General features: G+C 49.1%; 4 protein-coding genes across 18 annotated transcripts in view; all 4 read left to right on the top strand.

Annotated features, from left to right (window-relative positions):
- LOC114276329 (arginine--tRNA ligase, cytoplasmic-like) overlaps window positions 1-18,450 on the top strand; it is a 62,275-nt gene that overhangs the window by 26,005 nt on the left and 17,820 nt on the right. The gene's annotated exons all lie outside the window — the stretch shown is intronic.
- Window positions 1,326-2,009, top strand: LOC145819037 (uncharacterized). The gene has a single exon (XM_082913018.1). The coding sequence runs from the start codon at window positions 1,326-1,328 to the stop codon at window positions 2,007-2,009; it is 684 nt and encodes a 227-aa protein (XP_082769144.1).
- LOC145819036 (uncharacterized) lies at window positions 2,933-3,520 on the top strand. Its single transcript, XM_082913017.1, has one exon. The coding sequence runs from the start codon at window positions 2,933-2,935 to the stop codon at window positions 3,518-3,520; it is 588 nt and encodes a 195-aa protein (XP_082769143.1).
- LOC145819035 (uncharacterized) lies at window positions 12,287-12,784 on the top strand. The gene has a single exon (XM_082913016.1). The coding sequence runs from the start codon at window positions 12,287-12,289 to the stop codon at window positions 12,782-12,784; it is 498 nt and encodes a 165-aa protein (XP_082769142.1).

The raw sequence follows: 18,450 nt of genomic DNA, 5'->3' as shown, positions 1-18,450 counted from the left end.
TACCAAGGCAGAGTAGGCCCCGTGTTCATCAGCGACGCAATGGCTCCAACAGCTAAGGCAGAATTGATAACACTACTGAAGCGGTACAGTGACGTCTTTGCTTGGGCATACGATGAGATGCCTGGTCCTGACCCATCTTTTGTCACACATCACCTGGATGCTTTTCCCAACTCTAAGCCAATAAAGCTGCATGCTCGAAAGTATCACCCTGACCTTGAGGCAAAGATTAAGGAAGAGGTAGAAAAGTTGTCGAGGGCCAAGTTCATTGAGCCTATACAGTACCCAACTTGGTTAGCAAATATTGTGCTTGTAGAGAAGAACGGCCAGATCAGGGTCTGCGTAGACTCTCTCGACCTGAATGAATGAGGCCTGCCCGAAAGATGAGTTTCCATTGCCCAATGTTGACACACTTGTCGATTCTACTGCGGGCCATAAGATGTTCTCCTTTATGGATGGGTTCAGTGGTTATAACCAGTTCAAAATGGCATCAGAAAATGCAGAAAAAACAGCATTTAGAACACCCTTGGGAAATTTTTTCTATACGGTGATGCCCTTCGGCTTGAAAAACGCGGGGGCAGCCTACCAACGGGCTATGATTGCAGTGTTCCATGACATATTGCAGCATGAAGTGGAAGTATATGTGGATGATCTGGTGGTCAAGTCTATCGAGGCAAACCGGCACCTCTGTGACTTGGAAAAAGTTTTTCAGCGGTGTCGCAAATTCTGCCTAAAGATGAACCCTCTCAAGTGTGCCTTAGGAGTTACCGCCGGCAAGTTCCTTGGCTTTTTTGTACTCCGGCGGGGGATTGAAGTAGATAGGGATAATAAGATTAAATCAATCATGGAGATGCCACCACCACACTCTCAAAAGGCTTTGAAGAAATTCCTAGGCAAAGTGTCATACCTCAGGGGGTTCATTCCAGCCCTTGCTGAGAAAACTTTTTCCTTTGAGACACTGCTGAAAGGGAATCGCAAGTTTGAATGGTTGCAAGAATACCAGCAGGCATTTGATATGGTGAAGAAAGCACTTACAATGATTGCCCTACAACCCAACAAGCCTCTGTTACTGTACCTGACGTCTACACCTCGGTCTATTGGAGCTCTACTTGTCCAAGACATAGATGGCATTTAGAAGCCAGTCTATTACATCAGTCGCAAAGTCAATGGTGTTAAGTCGCGATATACCCCAATTAAGAGGCATTGTTTAGCCTTAATCTTCACAGCGCGGAAGTTGCGCCACTATTTTTTGGCACACCCGATCCATGTTGTGACCCTGGAGTGATCTGGTCCGCTATTTGCTAAGCAAACCCGCTCTGACTGGAAGAATGGCAAGATGGCTTTTGGCTCTAGCAGAATATGACATCACTTATGTTAATCCCAAGGCTATTAAGAGCCAAACAGTTGCAGACTTACTGGCCCAATTCCCATCTGGTGAACATGAACCTGCTGAGGTATCTCTACCAAGTGAGGTCCATGTCTCAGCAGCTGCAGTTGAGGCTTATTGGGACTTAAAATTTGATGGAGCTTCGGGATCTGGGAAAGGCGGAGCTGGCATAACACTAACCAGTGCGGAAGGAGAGAAGTTTCATCTATCATATAAGCTTGATTTTGAATGTTCAAACAACGAGGTTGAATATGAGACGTTGATATTGGGTCTAATCGCTGCCCAAAAGAAGGGCCTCCGCAAGTTGAAAATTTGGGGCGACTCCGAGTTAGTTGTCAGGCAAACAATGGGTGATTTCGCCTTAAAGGAGCCTCTGTTGGGCCCGTATCGCACCGGGGTTCAAGGGTTGCTCACTCAATTTGATGATGTCCAAATCCAACATACCCCTCGAACACAAAATCGTTTCCCCGATGCCTTGGCTACACTGGGGGCAAAGGTGGATATATTAGATGATAGTATAGCCATCGTCATCAAGAAAAGAACAGCACCAGCAGTGTTAGCCGAAGAACATACCGTGCAAGATGCTACGAGATGGAAAACCGATATAATCCAACAGAATAGTTGAAAACGGGCCAGGGAACAATCAGACCAGCAGAACTTGCATAATTTATGCTCTTCAGAGGAGAGTTGTACTTTCGAGGTGCCAATAACTTGCTGGCAAGGTGCGTCGGTAGACAAGAAGCAACTTAGAGAGTTAAGCAGATCCATGCTAAGTCTTGTGGAGATGGAGATATCAGTCTATACTGACGGATATAGAGGCAAGGGTATTACTGGCCAGAGATGGAAAAGGAAAGTACTGAGTTATAGAGGCAATGTGCAAAATGCCAATCGCATCCTAAGGAAAAGGAAGCCCATTTTTTATGCAGTGAAGAATGGAGGCAGCCATATGTCGACTACCTTGGAAATGGCACACGGCCTAAGAACAAAGCCGATGCAATCAGAGTTAAGAGGCGGGCCCTCCACTTCTTCCTTGACCAAAGGATGAGGCAAATGAGGTGCTGAGGGAAGCCCACAAGACAGAACATCAAAGAGGGCAGCGATTATGTGGACATCTTATTCACCTCGGCTACTACTGCCGACAATGGTAAAAGATGCTAAAAACTTTGTAAGGAGATGCCAATCCTGCTAGAAGTTTCGGAACTTGATACATGCACCGGCGGTTGAGCTGCACAACATCAAGACCCCTTACGTGTTCCATGCTTGGGCATTTGACAGCGCAGCAATCGAGTGGCCACAGATTACAGCGACTGAAGTTACTACCAAGTGGGGGTGGAGGCTATACCGATGAGGAAGGTAGATGGGGCAGGAGTAGCCAACTTCATCAGAGAAAGCATAATCTGTAGGTTTGGCATACCAAAAGTAATGCTGTGCGACAATGGAACTCCCTTTGTAAATCGTCATGTGGGAAGACTGCTGAACGCCTACCCCTAAGGGAATGGACAAGCTGAGGCGACCAACAAAACCATCATCCGAATATTGAGTAAAATGATGGATGAAGCAAGGGGCACATGGTCTGAACGACTCCTCGTAGGACTCTGGGCATATAGAACATCAAAGAGAAAGCCAACTCAGGCAACCCCATTTTCCCTAGTGTACGGGTCCGAAGCTGTGTTACGAGTTGAGTTAGCAGTACCCTCAGCAAGAATGGCTATGTCAGCACAGTTAGTTCCAGACAACAGAAAGAATGACATAGAGGCAGCTGAAGAAAGAAGAGATCGGGCCTCGCGGGCAATGGAAAAGTATTATCAATCTGTAGCTCGTGCCTACAATCAATCTGTTCAGCACAAGAAGTTCAATAAAGGGGACTTGGTATGGAAGACAGTGGACGCAATCATGCGGGGGCAACCAATTCCCAAGTTCTCACCAAGATGGGAAGGCCCCTGCAAAGTTGCTGAGGCAAGCAGCAGCGGGTACTACAAGTTGACAAGAGTAGATGATGGGTTCAGAATTGGCCCTATCATCGCCACGTTGTCTGCATGCTCGAGGAAACCATCGACTGCCTCTAAAGCTACCTGCACTGTTATGTCGCTCCGAAAAGAGCTTATCCATCTGGTAGTCTCCAACGTTCAGATCTAGAACCGCAGTGGTATCCATGCCAGTATGAAAATCTTGGGATACCCCAAGGTCAGTTGGCACTTCCGAAAAGTGAGTGGGGTACAAGTCTGCCAGCTGTTCAGAGGTTGTTGAAGCAATTGGGGCAGAGGTCCCAGCGACAGCAGTAACAGTGTGGGTGGCTAAAGTGACAGTTACCTTTGTAAGTCGGTCCAAATTTAGAGGGGTCACAGCAGAACAGTGGAAGCAGCCCACTTGCACTCTCCTCATCCATTTGGGCGTTCTGAAGTGGGGTCTGCTGAACCAATGGAGACTCAGTGGACTGGGAGGAACCACCAGATGCAGCTCCAAAGGGAGGTGGTGCAACTTCCAGCGGCTCTCTCATGCCGTTATCTTCCCTTGGGGTCTCAGGGAAAAAATCATCTCCGCCGATAGAGGAACGATCGAAGTGCACAGAATCAGCGGTTTGATGGCTCTGCACCCTCAGCGACTAGGCCGCCCGCAACAACTTTCACAGCAGGGGGAACTTCATTTTCTGCAGCCTCCACAATTGGCTCAGCCTCAGTAGTTGGTGCGGCCCCAGCACTTGGTTCTTCTTCAACATCTGGAAGTACTGCCCTGCTGGTCCTAAACCTTGTGACCCTTGTAGCAATGGGAATGTCGTCGTCGTTGTCGTCGTCTGAATCTGAGGAAATTCTGATGGCAGTAGAAGAACATTCGGGGCCGGTGGGCCCTGAGAAGAAAAAAGGTTATGTGATTACCAAAGTAAATGTAAGAAGTCCAAGGAAGCAATGCAAAATATTTTTGAAGTATGGGTACCTTTCGAAGTCTCTTCCTACTTGGTGAGGCACGTGCCTCGGTAACTGATGCCGCTGCCTCTTGGGCTGCCCTTAGTCTGGAGCGGGTCATCCGTAACTGTCGTGCCGACTTTAGTGGGAGCAATTTGCCTAGACGGGTGAGGCTTCTCCATGGTAGGGAGGGATAGAAGCTTGAAGCGACAGAATATACTGGTCTGTTTCCCTCGGCCAGACGACAGACGAAGAGATAAGTCAGGCTGCGGGATGGGTTCCATCGCAGGGACTACGGGAGCACTGTTGCAAAAGTGGAAGAAAGAGTTGAGGTTACGGTGCCAGAACAGCCTTTTAGTCGGTCTAAAAACGCCCTCTCTTCCAAGTGAGGAAAGCTCCATGAAGCCTAAGCTCTCCACAAGTAGAGCGTTATAATCACGGGCAAACCGCTGAAAGCTCTTGTGGTAATCAGTCTGAAGTGGAGGGGCATGTGGGATGCCTTGATAAATGCCGAACTACTCAAGGACCCTGTCCGGTCGATAGATGACGCTGGACATGCCCTCCTCGTTCCACTCGGGTAGAAATCCGGGGCGTATCATTGCAGCAAGAAGAAGGGAGTTGGCCTGGACACTGTCGAGGGAGAAATCAACATGGCGCGCCTCGAAAAAGTAGAATGGAACCACAGAAATGCCTGGAAGAAGCTGAGTGAAAGGGCAGAACACACACTCCTCCATGCGGTCTACATAATCTGCAAAGGGTCTGTTGGTGCCAAGACCAGACCATCGAGAGATGCAAGGGAGGGAGGGAGTGGCGCCCTTGCCTTGTGACAGGTTGACCCTATGCATCTAGAACTGGACGACGCTCTGCATCAAGGACTTCGTCTGTGAAGAAAGGCTCATGTTCTTTAGGGACGGGGCCCGTGGCAGGGAATCTTTCATAGAAGAAAGCGGTCAGGAACTGAGTGTGTACAAAGAGCTTTACACATCATAGCGGGCCCATGGATCTCTCCATCTCCGAATGGATGAGGTCAAGGCGGAAGTATAAGTTCCCCAAGAAGAGGGGGGCCAGAGGGATCTGACTACCGCTACAAAGTTTGACAGCCAAAGGGAACACCAGAGCGTTAATACTCTCAGCAGGGTTGCTGGGGAGAACAAAAAAAAAAAATGAAGTAACTGACGAAGGCGGCCATGGTGGGGTTACCATTATCCTTTTTGTAGTGACGCATCTTGTATGTGTTCCTAAGAAAAGGAATTTGTCCATTTTTCGGAGTCTCTCTCAATATCTCTCTCAATTCGAAAATCCAGGATTTGAATTGATGTCCTTTCATTGATTCCTCCTAAATTGCATTGATTTATCCTAGGTTCATTTACATAATATCTTGAATGAATGAGAAGAAAAAAGTTATTACATGATTACTTTATTTTGATCCAAACCTAGATTCCAAGACAGAGCCTGTTGAATAATTTTTATAGATTCTGTCATTTCGATGATTCGTGTCGCCGCGGTAGCCCGGCTCAACTACGGAGTTGCGACTCTCCTCTATGATGTCGCCTACAACTGGATGCAGGTCCTTGAAGAAATGCTTCAGCTAGAAAGATAAGTGGTTTTGTCCCTCTTGGGCCTCTCCTGGAGTGGCTCCCCAGTCTTACGATCAGACCAAGAGCAATACTTCCACCCCTCTCGAAAGGCTCTTTGAAGGGCAGTGACAGAAACTTGTTTTGCAGGAGTCAGGGACGTTGGATCAAATGAGTGATCTCCACGAGTGCTCAAGCACAGAAGGATGGTAACATCTTCGAGGGTTGGAGTTATCTCCTCCCATGCCATAGAAAAAGTGTGAGTGTCGCGGCTCCAGCGGGAGACAACCCTATCAGTGTTGGTCTGTACTTTGCGCACTGATGGCACTCTAGGCGTATAGAACGTCAAAGAGAAAGCCAACTCAGGCAACCCTATTTTCCCTAGTGTACGGGTCTGAAGCTGTGTTACCAGTTGAGTTGGCAGTACCCTCAGCAAGAATGGCTATGTCAGCACACTTAGTTCCAGACAACTGAAGAAAGAAGAGATCGGGCCTCGCGGGCAATGGAAAAGTATCATCAATCCATAGCTCGTGCCTATAATCAATCTGTTCAGCACATGAAGTTCAATAAAGGGGACTTGGTGTGAAGACAGTGGATGCAATCATGCGGGGGCAACCAATTCCCAAGTTCTCACCAAGATGAGAAGGCCCCTGCAAAGTTGTTGAGGCAAGCAGCAGCGGGTACTACAAGTTGACAAGAATAGATGATGGGTTCAGAACTGGTCCTATCATCGCCACGTTGTTTGCATGCTCGAGGAAACCATCGACTGCCTGTGGCCTATCCCTCATCCACGTTAGGTCCAAACCGTTCCTCTGAAAGCCGCTCAGGTTTGCCTTGGCACTTTCCACGAACTTGCTTGGGGTTATTAGAATCTTCTTAGTAGCAAGGTCACGAATGAAGCTGGGGAGTGACTCCAGCAGTGGTGTCTGCACCATAGATCCAGGAACGTTAAAATCAATAAAGGTGCCGGGGTGCGGCGCCTGGATGCGGGGCGAGAGTGGGAGCAGCTACGGAGGAGACCCAGTAACTTAGAAAAGAAACTTTCTCTGAGGGCTGAGGGGATTCCCTCACACCCCCCTCCCCCCCAGCTTCAATCACTGGAGGGAGACTGGTGGAGCGACCAAAGGTCTAAGGACGACGCAGTTTCACTGAAGATGATTGCCCAGCAGTATTGGAATGGGTTGATGTTGCGTTGGCGAGCGGGTGAACTAGCCTCGCGAGAAAGACTAAAGCTGCCTGCACTGTCATGTCGCTCCGAAAAGAGCTTATCCATTTGGTAGTCTCCAACGTTCAGATCTAGGACCGCAGTGGTATCCATGCCAGTATGAAAATCTTGGGATACCCCAAGGTCAGTTGGCACTTCCGAAAAGTGAGTGGGGTACAAGTCTGCCAGCTGTTCAGAGGTTGCCGAAGCAACTGGGTCAGAGGTCCCAGCGACAGTAGTAACAGTGTGGGTGGTTAAAGTGACAGTTACCTCTGCAAGTCGGTCCAAATTTAGAGGGGTCACAGCAGAACAGTGGAAGCAGCCGCTATACTTGCACTCTCCTCATCCACTTGGGCGTTCTGAAGTGGGGTCTGCTGAACCAATGGAGACTCAGTGGACTGGGAGGAACCACCAGATGCAGCTCCAAAGGGAGATGTTGCAACTTCCAGCGGCTCTCTCATGCCGCTATCTCCCTTGGGGTCTTAGGGAAAAAATCATCTCCGCCGACAAAGGAGCGATTGGAGTGCACAGAATCAGCGGGGTTGAGGCTTTGCACCCTCAACAACTAGGCCGCCCGCAACAACTTCCACAGCAGGGAGTACTTCATTTTCTGCAGCCTCCACAACTGGCTTAGCCTCAGTAGTTGGTGCGACCCCAGCACTTGGTTCTTCTTTAACATCTGGAAGTACTGACCCTTGTAGCAATGGGAAGGTCGTCGTCGTCGTCTGAATTTGAGGAAATTCCGATGGCAGTAGAATAACATCCGGGGCCGGTGGTATGGCCGGTGGGCCCTAAAAGTAAAATGGTTATGTGATTACCAAAGTAAATGTAAGAAGTTCGAGGAAGCAATGCAAAAAATTTTCTAAGTATAGGTACCTTTCGGAGTCTCTTCCTACTTGGTGAGGCACGTGCCTCAGCAACTAATGCCGCTGCCTCTTGGGCTGCCCTTTGTCTGGAGCGGTTCATTCGTATTGTCGTGCCGACTTGAGAGGGAGCAATTTGCCCCAGACGGGTGAGGCTTCTCCACGGTAGGCAGGGATAAAAGCTTGAAGCAACGGAATATATTAGTCTGTTTCCCTCGGCCAGAGGGCAGACGAAGAGATAAGTTTGGTTGCGGGATGGTTCCATCGCAGGGATTACGGGAGCACTGTTGCAAAAGTTGAAGAAAGAATTGAGGTTGCGGTGCCAGAACAGCCTTTTACTGAGAGTAAAGGCGCCCTCTTTTCCAAGTGAGGGAAGTTCAATGAGGCCTAAACCCTCCACAAGTAGGGCGGTACAATCACGGGCAAATCGCTAAAAGCTTTGATGGTAATCAATCTGAAGCGGAAGGGCATGTGGGACGCCCTGATCCATGCCGAATTGCTAAGGGGCCTTGTCCGGTCAATAGATGACGCTGGACATGCCCTCCTCGTTCCACACGGGTAGAAATCCGGGGCGTATCATGGCAGCAATAAGAAGGGAGTTAGCCTGGACACTGTCGAGGGAGAAATCAACATGGTGAGCTTCGGAAAAATAGAATGGAACCATAGAAATGCCTGGAAGAAGCTGAGTGAAAGGGCGGAACACACACTCCTCCATGCGGTCTACATAATCTGCAAAGGGTCTGTTGGTGCCAAGACCAGACCACCGTGAGATGCAAGGGAGGGAGTGGCGCACTTATCTCGTGACAGGTCGACCCTTTGCATCTAGAACAGGACGACCCTCTGCATGAAGGACTTCGTCTGTAAAGAAAGGCTCATGTTCTTTAGGGACGTGGCCCCTGGCAGGGAATCTCTCATAGAATAAAGCGGTCAGGAACTAAGTGTGTACAAAGCTCTACACATCATAGCGGGCCCATGGATCGCTCCATCTCTGAATGGATGAGGTCAAGGCGGAAGTATAAGTTCCCCAAGAAGAGGGGGGCCAGAGGGATCTGGCTGCCGCTGTAAAGTTTGACAGCCAAAGGGAACACCAGGGGGTTAATACTCTTAGCAGGATTGCTGGGGAGAATAAAAAAAAAAAATGAAGTAACTGACGAAGGAGGCCAAGTACAAGTCGCCGCGGTAGCCGGGCCCAACTACGGGGTTGCGACTCTCCTCTGTGATGTCGCCCACAACTGGTCGCAGGTCCTTGAAGAAATGCTTCAGCCAGAAAGATAAGTGGTTTTGTCCCTTTTGGGCCTCTCTTGGAGTAGTTTCCCAGTCCTAAGATCAGACCAAGAGCCATACTTCCGCGCCTCTTGAAAGTCTCCTTGGAGGGCGGTGGCAACAACTTGTTCTGAAGGAGTCAGGGACGCTGGATTGAAGGTGCGATCTCCATTAATTGTCAGGCAAACAATCGGTGATTTCGCCTTAAAGGAGCCTCTGTTGGGCCCGTATCGCACCGTGGTTCAAGGGTTGCTCACTCAATTTGATGATGTCTAAATCCAGCATATCCCTTGAACACACAACTGTTTCCCTGATGCCTTGGCTACACTGGGGGCAAAGGTGGATATACTAGATGATAGTATAGCCATTGTCATCGAGAAAAGGACAACACCAGCAGTGTTAGCCGAAGAACATACAGTGCAAGATGCTAAGGGATGGAAAGCCGATATAATCCAACAGAACAGTTTAAAACGGGCCAGGGAACAATCAGACCAGCAGAACTTGCATAATTTATGCTCTTCAGAGGAGAGTTGTATTTTCGCGGTACCAACAACTTGCTGGCTAGGTGCGTCGGTTGGCAAGAAGCAACTTAGAGAGTTATGCAGATCCATGCTAAGTCTTGTGGAGATGGAGATATCAGTCTATACTGACGGATATAGAGGCAAGGGTATTACTGGCCAGAGATGGAAAAGGAAAGTACTGAGTTGTAGAGGCAATGTGCAAAATGTCAATCCCATCTTAAGGAAGAGGAAGCCCATTTCTTAAGCAGTGAAGAGTGGAGGCAGCCATATGTCGACTATCTTGGAAATAGCACACTGCCTGAGAACAAAGCCGATGCAATCAGAGTTAAGAGGCGGGCCCTCCGCTTCTTCTTTGACCAAAGGTCGAGGCAAATGAGGTGCTGAGGGAAGCCCACAAGACAAAACATCAAAGAGGGCAGCGATTATCTGGATATCTCATTCACCTCGGCTACTACTGGCCGACAATGGAAGAAGATGCTAAAAACTTTGTAAGGAGATGCCAATCCTGCAAGAAGTTTCGGAACTTGATACATGCAGCGGCGGTTGAGTTGCACAACATCAAGACCCCTTACTTGTTCCATACTTGGGCATTTGACAGCGCAGTAATCAAAAGGCCACAGATTGCAACAACTGAAGTTAGTACCAAGTGGGGGTGGAGGCTATACCGATGAGGAAGGCAGACGGGGCAGGAGTAGCCAACTTCATCAGAGAAAGCATAATCTGTAGGTTTTGGCATACCAAAAGTAATGTTGTCCGACAATGGAACTCCCTTTGTAAATCGTCATGTGGGAAGATTGCTGAACGCCTTCCAGATCAAGCAGCACAAGTCCATTCCATACTACCCCCAAGGGAATGGACAAGCTGGGGCGACCAACAAAACCATCATCCGAATATTGAGTAAAATGATGGATGAAGCAGGGGGCACATGGTTTGAACGACTCCTCGTAGCACTCTGGGCATATAGAACGTCAAAGAGAAAGCCAACTCATGCAACCCCATTTTCCTTAGTGTACGTGTCCGAAGCTGTGTTACTAGTTGAGTTGGCAGTACCCTCAGCAAGAATGGCTATGTCAGCACAGTTAGTTCCAGACAGCAGAAAGAATGACATAGAGGCAGCTGAAGAAAGAAGAGATCGGGCCTCGCGGGCAATGGAAAAGTATCATCAATCCATAGCTCGTGCCTACAATCAATCTGTTCAGCACAAGAAGTTCAGTAAAGGGAACTTGGTATGGAAGACAGTGGACGCAATCATGTGGGGGCAACCAATTCCCAAGTTCTCACCGAGATGGGAAGGCCCGCACAAAGTTGCTGATGCAAGCAGCAGCGGGTATTACAAGTTGACAAGTGTAGATGATGGGTACAAAACTGGCCCTATCATCGCCACGTTGTCTGCATGCTCGAGGAAACCATCGATTGCCTGAAGCCTATCCCTCATCACGATTGGTCCAAACCGTTCCTCTGAAAGCCGCTCAAGTTTGCCTCGGCACTTTCCACGAACTTGCTAGGGGTTGTCAGATTCTTCTTAGAAGCAAGGTCGCGAATGAAGCTGGCGAGTGACTCCAGCAATGCTGTTTGAACCATAGATCCAGGAACGTTAAAAGCAGTAAAGGTGTCGGGGTGCAGTGCCTGGATGCTGGGCGAAAGTGGCAGCAGCTATGGAGGAGACCCAGTAGACAACCATATCAGTGTTGGTCTGTACTTTGCGCACTGATAACTTCCCTGAAATCGAAACGGCATTGTAGAGAAGAATATCCCGGAATTGCTGCTTGAACCTACAGACTTCAATGATGTCATCAACCCAGAGGGACCAACCTGTTGAAGGGCCTGAGTGAGTGCGATAGTAGATGTATGAATGGGGAAAGTCGCCACGCTCCACGCGAAACCGCAGCACAGAGACTAGGTTCACTATGTTAGCATCATCCAAAGCTGCCTCACCAAAAGGAAGCAGAGGCTCCTCCAAAGGAAGGGCATCGGGAACGAAGCATCAACGGCCTTCCAGAAAGGGTCAGCTAGCCCTCTGAAGTGTGAGGCCCCCTTCCACTCAGTAGGGGGTGGGTTAGCCCTGTCGGGTAAAAACCTTGTGCTGGCCATAAGGAAGTAAAAAGAAAAGTAAAGAAGACTTTGGAAAGTGGGGACACGGAAGAGAAGAAGACAAGGAGACAGAAAGTGTGTTTGGGCGGAAGTGGGGGACCAGTGAACCCAAGGGCGCTATTTATAATGAAAGTAGCAAAAGGGCGCCGACACGCTTCCCTAGGACCATTATGACCCGTCAGTCAAGAGGGTAATCCTTTTAAGAGCCAACACAACTTCTGGCCGAACCGACGCAACCCTTGGGTTAGTTTCTGTCGTCATGCACGCACGGGAAACCAGGAACGTGTCCCCCACTGGGGCAGGGGGCAAATGTAGAGGGTCAGAAATTAAACCCCAAATTAAGTATGGGCCTAAGTACTGAGGTCGCCCTAAAGAGGTGACCAGGAATGAAAAATGAGCATGGGCTAAAGTCCAATGGAAGTGGGCTAACAGTGGGCCGGAGTAGGTCCGACCCGCTAAGGGTCCAAACAGACTCCACGAAGGAAAATGACCGAGTCAAGTTGCAGAGGGAATACATGCAGCCAACTCAGGGCGTATAGAGCGTCAAAGAGAAAGCCAACTCAGGCAACCCCATTTTCCCTAGTGTACGGGTCCGAAGCTGTGTTACCAGTTGAGTTGGCAGTACCCTCAGCCAGAATGGCTATGTTAGCACACTTAGTTCCAGACAGTAGAAAGAATGACATAGAGGCAGCTGAAGAAAGAAGAGATCGGGCGTCGCAGGCAATGGAAAAGTATCATCAATCCATAGCTCGTGCCTACAATCAATCTGTTCAGTACAAGAAGTTCAATAAAAGGGACTTGGTATGGAAGACAGTGGACGTAATCATGCGGGGGCAACCAATTCCCAAGTTCTCACCAAGATGGGAAGGCCCCTACAAAGTTGCTGAGGCAAGCAGCAGTGGGTACTACAAGTTGACAAGAGTAAATGATGGGTTCAGAACTGGCCTTATGAACGCCAAGTATGTCAAAGAATATTTTCCTTAACTTCTTTTGTCCAGGAAAAAGAGTTGTAAGTTTCTTTGTCAATACTTCCAAAGCAAAGTGTGAAGAAAGTGTAACACACTTAGTAAACTTGTTACTCTCATAGACACTTAGTGTGAGGAAAGTTTTCCATACTTAGTGAAATTTTATCCTTGCAAAATGAAGTTTTGTTCATTGCAAGAGTTTTTTCTTATCTTTAAAAAAACTGTATAAAAGCAATGTAAGGAGGGCGAAGAAATGAAATTCAAAGTACTACAAACCATCCACACATTTCATTAAAGTCGAACTTCCAGAACATGATTACAATGTTTGAAAAGAAGTTATGACAGAGGAGAAGAAAAGAAAAGGCGCCGCAGGCGCAATGAAATAACAAAATAAAGAAAAGAAGATAGAGGAAGTCATAACAGAGTCACGCTAAATCAAATCAAACCCTTAATGAGGGAGTCCATCAGGGTCACATCCCAAGGTAGCCGGGCAACCAACGCAGAGTCTTTCTCCCTGAATCGAGCCAGGTTCTGCCGATGCTGCTCCAAGGCACCCTCACACTCTTTGATAGTCTCCTCCAAGGGCGCAATCATCGCCACGTTGTCTGCATGCTCGAGGAAACCATCGATTGCCTGAAGCCTATCCCTTATCCACGATAGGTCCAAACCGTTCCTCTCAAAGCCGCTCAGGTGTGCCTCAGCACTTTCCACGAACATGCTAGGGGTTGTCAGAATCTTCTTAGTAGCAAGGTCACGAATGAAGCTGGCGAGTGACTCCAGCAGTGCTATGTGCATCATAGATCCAGGAATGTTAAAAGCAGCAAAGATGCCGGGATGCAGCGCCTGGAAGCGGGGCGAGAGTGGGAGCAGCTACGGAGGAGACCCAGTAAGTTAGAAAAGAAACTTTCTCTAAGGGCTGAGGGGACTCCCTCACACCCCCGCTAGCTTTAATCACTGGAGGGAGACTGGTGGAGGGACCAAAGGTCTGAGGACGACGCATTTCTCCTGAAGATGATTGCCCTGTAGCATTGGAATGGGTAGATGCAGCGTTGGCAACCGGGTGAACTAGCCTCGCGAGAAAGACTAAAGCTGCCTGCTCCGTCATGTCGCTCCGAAAAGAGGTCATCCATCTAGTAGTCTCCAATGTTCAGATTTGGAACAGCAGTGGTATCTATCTTAGTATAAAAATCTTGGGATACCCCAAGGTCAGCTGGCACTTCCGGAAAGTGAGTGGGGTACAAGTCTGCCAGTTGTTCAGAGGTTGCCGAAGCAACTGGGTCAGAGGTCCCAGAGACAATAGTAACAGTGTGGGTGGCTAAAATGACAGCTACCTCTGCAAGTCAGTCCAAATTTTGAGGGGGCCACAGCAGGAATAGTGGAAGCAGCCGCTACACTTACACTCACCTCAGCCACTTGGGCAGAAGTGGGGCCTGCTGAACCAATGGAGACTCAGTAGACTGGGAGGGACCACTAGATGCAGCTCCAAAGGGAGGTGGTGCAACTTCCAGCGGCTCTCTCATGCCGTTATCTTCTCTTGGGGTCTCAGGGAAAAAATCATCTCTGCCGACAGAGGAACGGTCGGAGTGCACAGAATCAGCGGGGTTTGGAGGCTCTGCATCCTCAGCAACTAGGCCGCCCACAATAACTTCCACAGCGAGGGGAACTTCATTTTCTACAGCCTTCACAATTGGCTTAGCCTTAGTAGTTGGTGCGGCCCCAGCACTTGGTTCTTCTTCAAGATCTGGAAGTACTGCCCTGCGGGTCCTGAACCTTGTGACCCTTGTAGCAATGGGAATGTCGTCGTCATTGTCGTCGTCTGAATCTGAGGAAATTCCGATGGCAGTAGAAAAACCTCCAGGGTCGGTGGTATGGCCGGTGGGCCCTGAAAAGAAAAAAGTTTGTGATTACCAAAGTAAATGTAAGAAGTCCAAGGAAGCAATGCAAAATATTTTCTAAGTATGGCTTTCTTTCGGAGTCTCTTCTTACTTGGTGAGGCACGTGCCTCGGCAACTGATGCCGCTGCCTCTTGGGCTGCCCTTAGTCTGGAGCAGGTCATCCGTACTGTCGTGCCGACTTGAGGGGGAGCAATTTGCCCCATACGGGTGAGGCTTCTCCACGGCAGGCAGGGATAGAAGCTTGAAGCGACAGAATATACTGGTCTGTTTCCCTCGGCCAGAGGGCAGACGAAGAGATAAGTCAGGCTGCGGGATGGGTTCTATCGCAGGGACTACGAGAGCACTGTTGCAAAAGTTGAAGAAAGGATTGAGGTTACGGTGCCAGAACGGCCTTTTACTGAGAGTAAAGGCGCCCTCTCTTCCAAGTGAGGGAAGCTCCATGAAGCCTAAGGCCTCCACAAGTAGAGCGGTTTAATCACGGGCAAACTGCTGAAAGCTCTGGTGGTAATCAGTCTGAAGCGGAGGGGCATGTGGGATGCCCTGATCCATGCCGAACTGCTCAAGGACCTTGTTCGGTCAATAGATGACGCTGGACATGCCCTCCTCGTTCCACACGGGTAGTAATCCGGGTCGTATCGTGGTAGCAATAAGAAGAGAGTTGGCCTCGACACTGTCGAGGGAGAAATCAACATGGCGAGCCTCGGAAAAATAGAATGGAACCACAGAAATGCCTGGAAGAAGCTGAGGGAAAGGGCGGAACACACACTCCTCCATGCGGTATACATAATCTGCAAAGGGTCTGTTGGTGCCAAGACTAGACCACCGAGAGATGCGAGGGAGGGAGTGGCACACTTGCCTCGTGACAGGACGACCCTCTGCATCAAGGACTTCGGCTGTGAAGAAAGGCTCATGTTCTTTAGTGACGGGGCCCGTGGCAGGGAATCTTTCATAGAAGAAAGCGGTCAGGAACTGAGTGTGTACAAAGCTCCACACATCATAGTGGGCTTATGGATCGCTCCGTGTCTAAATGGATGAGGTCAAGGCGGAAGTATAAGTTCCCAAAGAAGAGGGGGGCCAGAAGGATCTAGTTGCCGCTGCAAAGTTTGACAGCCAAAGGGAACACAAGAGGGTTAATACTCTCAGTAGGGTTGTTGGGGAGAACAAAAAAAAAAAATGAAGTAACTGATGAAGGCGGCCAAGTACAAGTCGCCGCGGTAGCCCGGCCCAACTACGGAGTTGCGACTCTCCTCTGTGATGTCGCCCACAACTGGTTGTAGGTCCTTGAAGAAATGCTTCAGCCAGGAAAGATAAGTGGTTTTGTCCCTCTTGGGCCTCTCCTGGAGTAGTTCCCCAGTCTTAAGATCATATCAAGAGCCATACTTCCGCGCCTCTCGAAAGGCACCTTGGAGGGCAGTGACAGCAACTTGTTCTGCCGGAGTCAGGGACGCTGGATCGAAGGGGTATCTCCACGAGTGCTCAAGTGCAAAAGGACGGTAACATCTTCGAGGGTTGGAGTTATCTCCCTCCATGCCAAAGAAAAAGTGTGAGTGTCGCGGTTTCAGTGGGAGACAACCATATCAGTGTTGGTCTGTACTTTGCGCGCTGATAACTCCCTCGAAATTGAAACGGCATTGTAGAGACGAACATCCCGCATTCGCTGCTCGAAGCCACCATCTGCAATGATGTCATCAGTCCAGAGGGACCAGGCTGTTGGAGGAAAATTCCTTCAAAGGAGAAGCTCCTTCAAAGGAAGGGCATCAGGAACGAAGGAGTCAACGGCTTTCCAGAAAGTCAAGTTGGTCCGACCGCCAAGGGTCTAAACGAACTCCACGAAGGAAAATTCCAGAAAGTCAAGTTGCAACGGGAACACATGCGACGGTTAAGTTGCAGAGGGAACACATGCAGCGGGGAAGTTGCTGAGGTACTTTGCCTCAGCGCCGCCATTCTTAATATCTTCGGCTCCGCCGCCATCCAAAATTAATGAGGGAAAGAGAAAGCCGAAGCAACTAAGTTGCAGAAGCGACACTTGCGACGACCAAGTTGTGGAGGCACTTTGTCTCAACGCTGCCATTCCATGTATTCTCGGTTCTGCAGCCACCTGGATTTGCTGAGGGAAAGAGAGAAGCGAAGCAACTAAGTTGCAGAGACATTACTTGCAGCGCCCAAGTTGCAGAGGCACTTTATTGGCGCCACCATCTCCAATATTGTCGGTTATGCCATTTGAACTTGCCACGGGAAATGACTACCGCAATAACTATGGCCGCCGCAACTAACTTGCGGAGGGAACATCCCGCCAAGGTGATAGTAGCCTTTGGGAAAAGTTTCCCCTCTGCAAGTAGAGGCTAATGCTTGGTGTTGATAGCAGGCCCCAAGGCATTACTAGCCCATGGCTGATAGCAGGCCCCAAAATTCATTTAACTTGGCGCTGATAGCAGGCCCCATGGCTAGGTTGGAGTTGATAGCAGGTCCAGGGTACTAGTTTACCGCGGTGATCCCGTGAAGATGGGAGCAGGGTAGCCCAATCATAAGGGACTCCTTTTCCATTACCCAGGTCATAGACTTGCCTTAGTCGCACAGGCAGGACTAAGGAAGCCCCTTAGGCTTGGTACTAAGGCACAGCACGACTGATAGCAGGCTTTGCTGTGGCCTTCGCCCTGGGAAGCTGGGGAGTTTGTGGTTAGGTGGCTAAGGGTGAAGGCTTCGCTGCGGTGAGTACGAACACAGTCGATAGCAGACTAATGGAGTCCTGAGAATGCGTGTACTGGCCAAGTAGAACTGAGAAGGCAAGTGCAGTAGCAAGGTTTACCGTTGCAAGTGCACTTGTTGAGGTTCGAGTTGAGAAGGCAAGTGCAGCGGCAAACGCTCCCGTCGCAACTGCACTTGCTGAGGCTCAAGAGGGAGTTGCAGCGCCAAACACTCCCATCGCAACTACACTTGCAGAGGCTCAAAAAGGTAGTTGCGGAGGCAAACAGATAGTACACAGTACATGCAGAAGGACACGTGGTACCTTCAGCCTGGTGGCTCAAGGCAGAATATTCCATGTGATCCTTTGGGACACATGCCCTCTCTCTATTTGGCCACTTGGTGTCCTCTTGGTACCAAAGAAAAGCCTATAAATAGGACCCATTTCCCAAGATTCAACAAGAGGAATTTTGGGGATTTAGGGGAGATGCTGCCCATTTTGGCAGTGCCATACATTTCTTCTTGTACTACTTGCTTCACCCTCACCTAGCTGCACACTCTCCAACTTCCAGATAGTTGCTGCTGCTCATTCTCAAGCCACTTCCACCATTCTTGGACCATTAGCATATTTTTGCCTCTCTAATCACCTTCTCCCCCCCTACAGTTTTTTACGTTGCCAAGTAACGAAATTTCCTCTAACAAAGGTACAGTAGCCTGAGGTAGATTTCCGGTTAGTGATGCTTCCAGCCCAATCTGCATCTGTATGTACTTCCACTTGAAGATGTCCTTGTTTTTTAAATATGAAGCCTTTATCAGGAGTTCCCTTTAGATACCTTAGGATCTTGTATGCTTCTTCAAAGTGCTCCTTTCCTGGTGAATGCATGAATTGGCTTACTCTGCTTACTGCGAATGCTATGTCGGGACGTGTGTGAGATTAGTGTATCAGTCTTCCAACAAGTCTCTGAAACTAGTCTATATTCACCATATCTTCAATTCTAGCATGTTGTAGCCTCAAGTTGAGCTCGGTTGATGTTTCAGCAGCTTTACATCCAAGCAAGTCTGTTTCTTTGAGCAAGTCAATTGTGTACTTGCACTGAGTGACAAAAAT

Source organism: Camellia sinensis, chromosome 2, assembly GCF_055761805.1.
Source record: "Camellia sinensis isolate YWXY chromosome 2, ASM5576180v1, whole genome shotgun sequence".
NCBI classification, from domain to species: Eukaryota; Viridiplantae; Streptophyta; class Magnoliopsida; order Ericales; family Theaceae; genus Camellia; species Camellia sinensis.
Note: the sequence above shows the minus strand (reverse complement) of the source record. Positions and strands in the feature narration are given on the sequence as shown.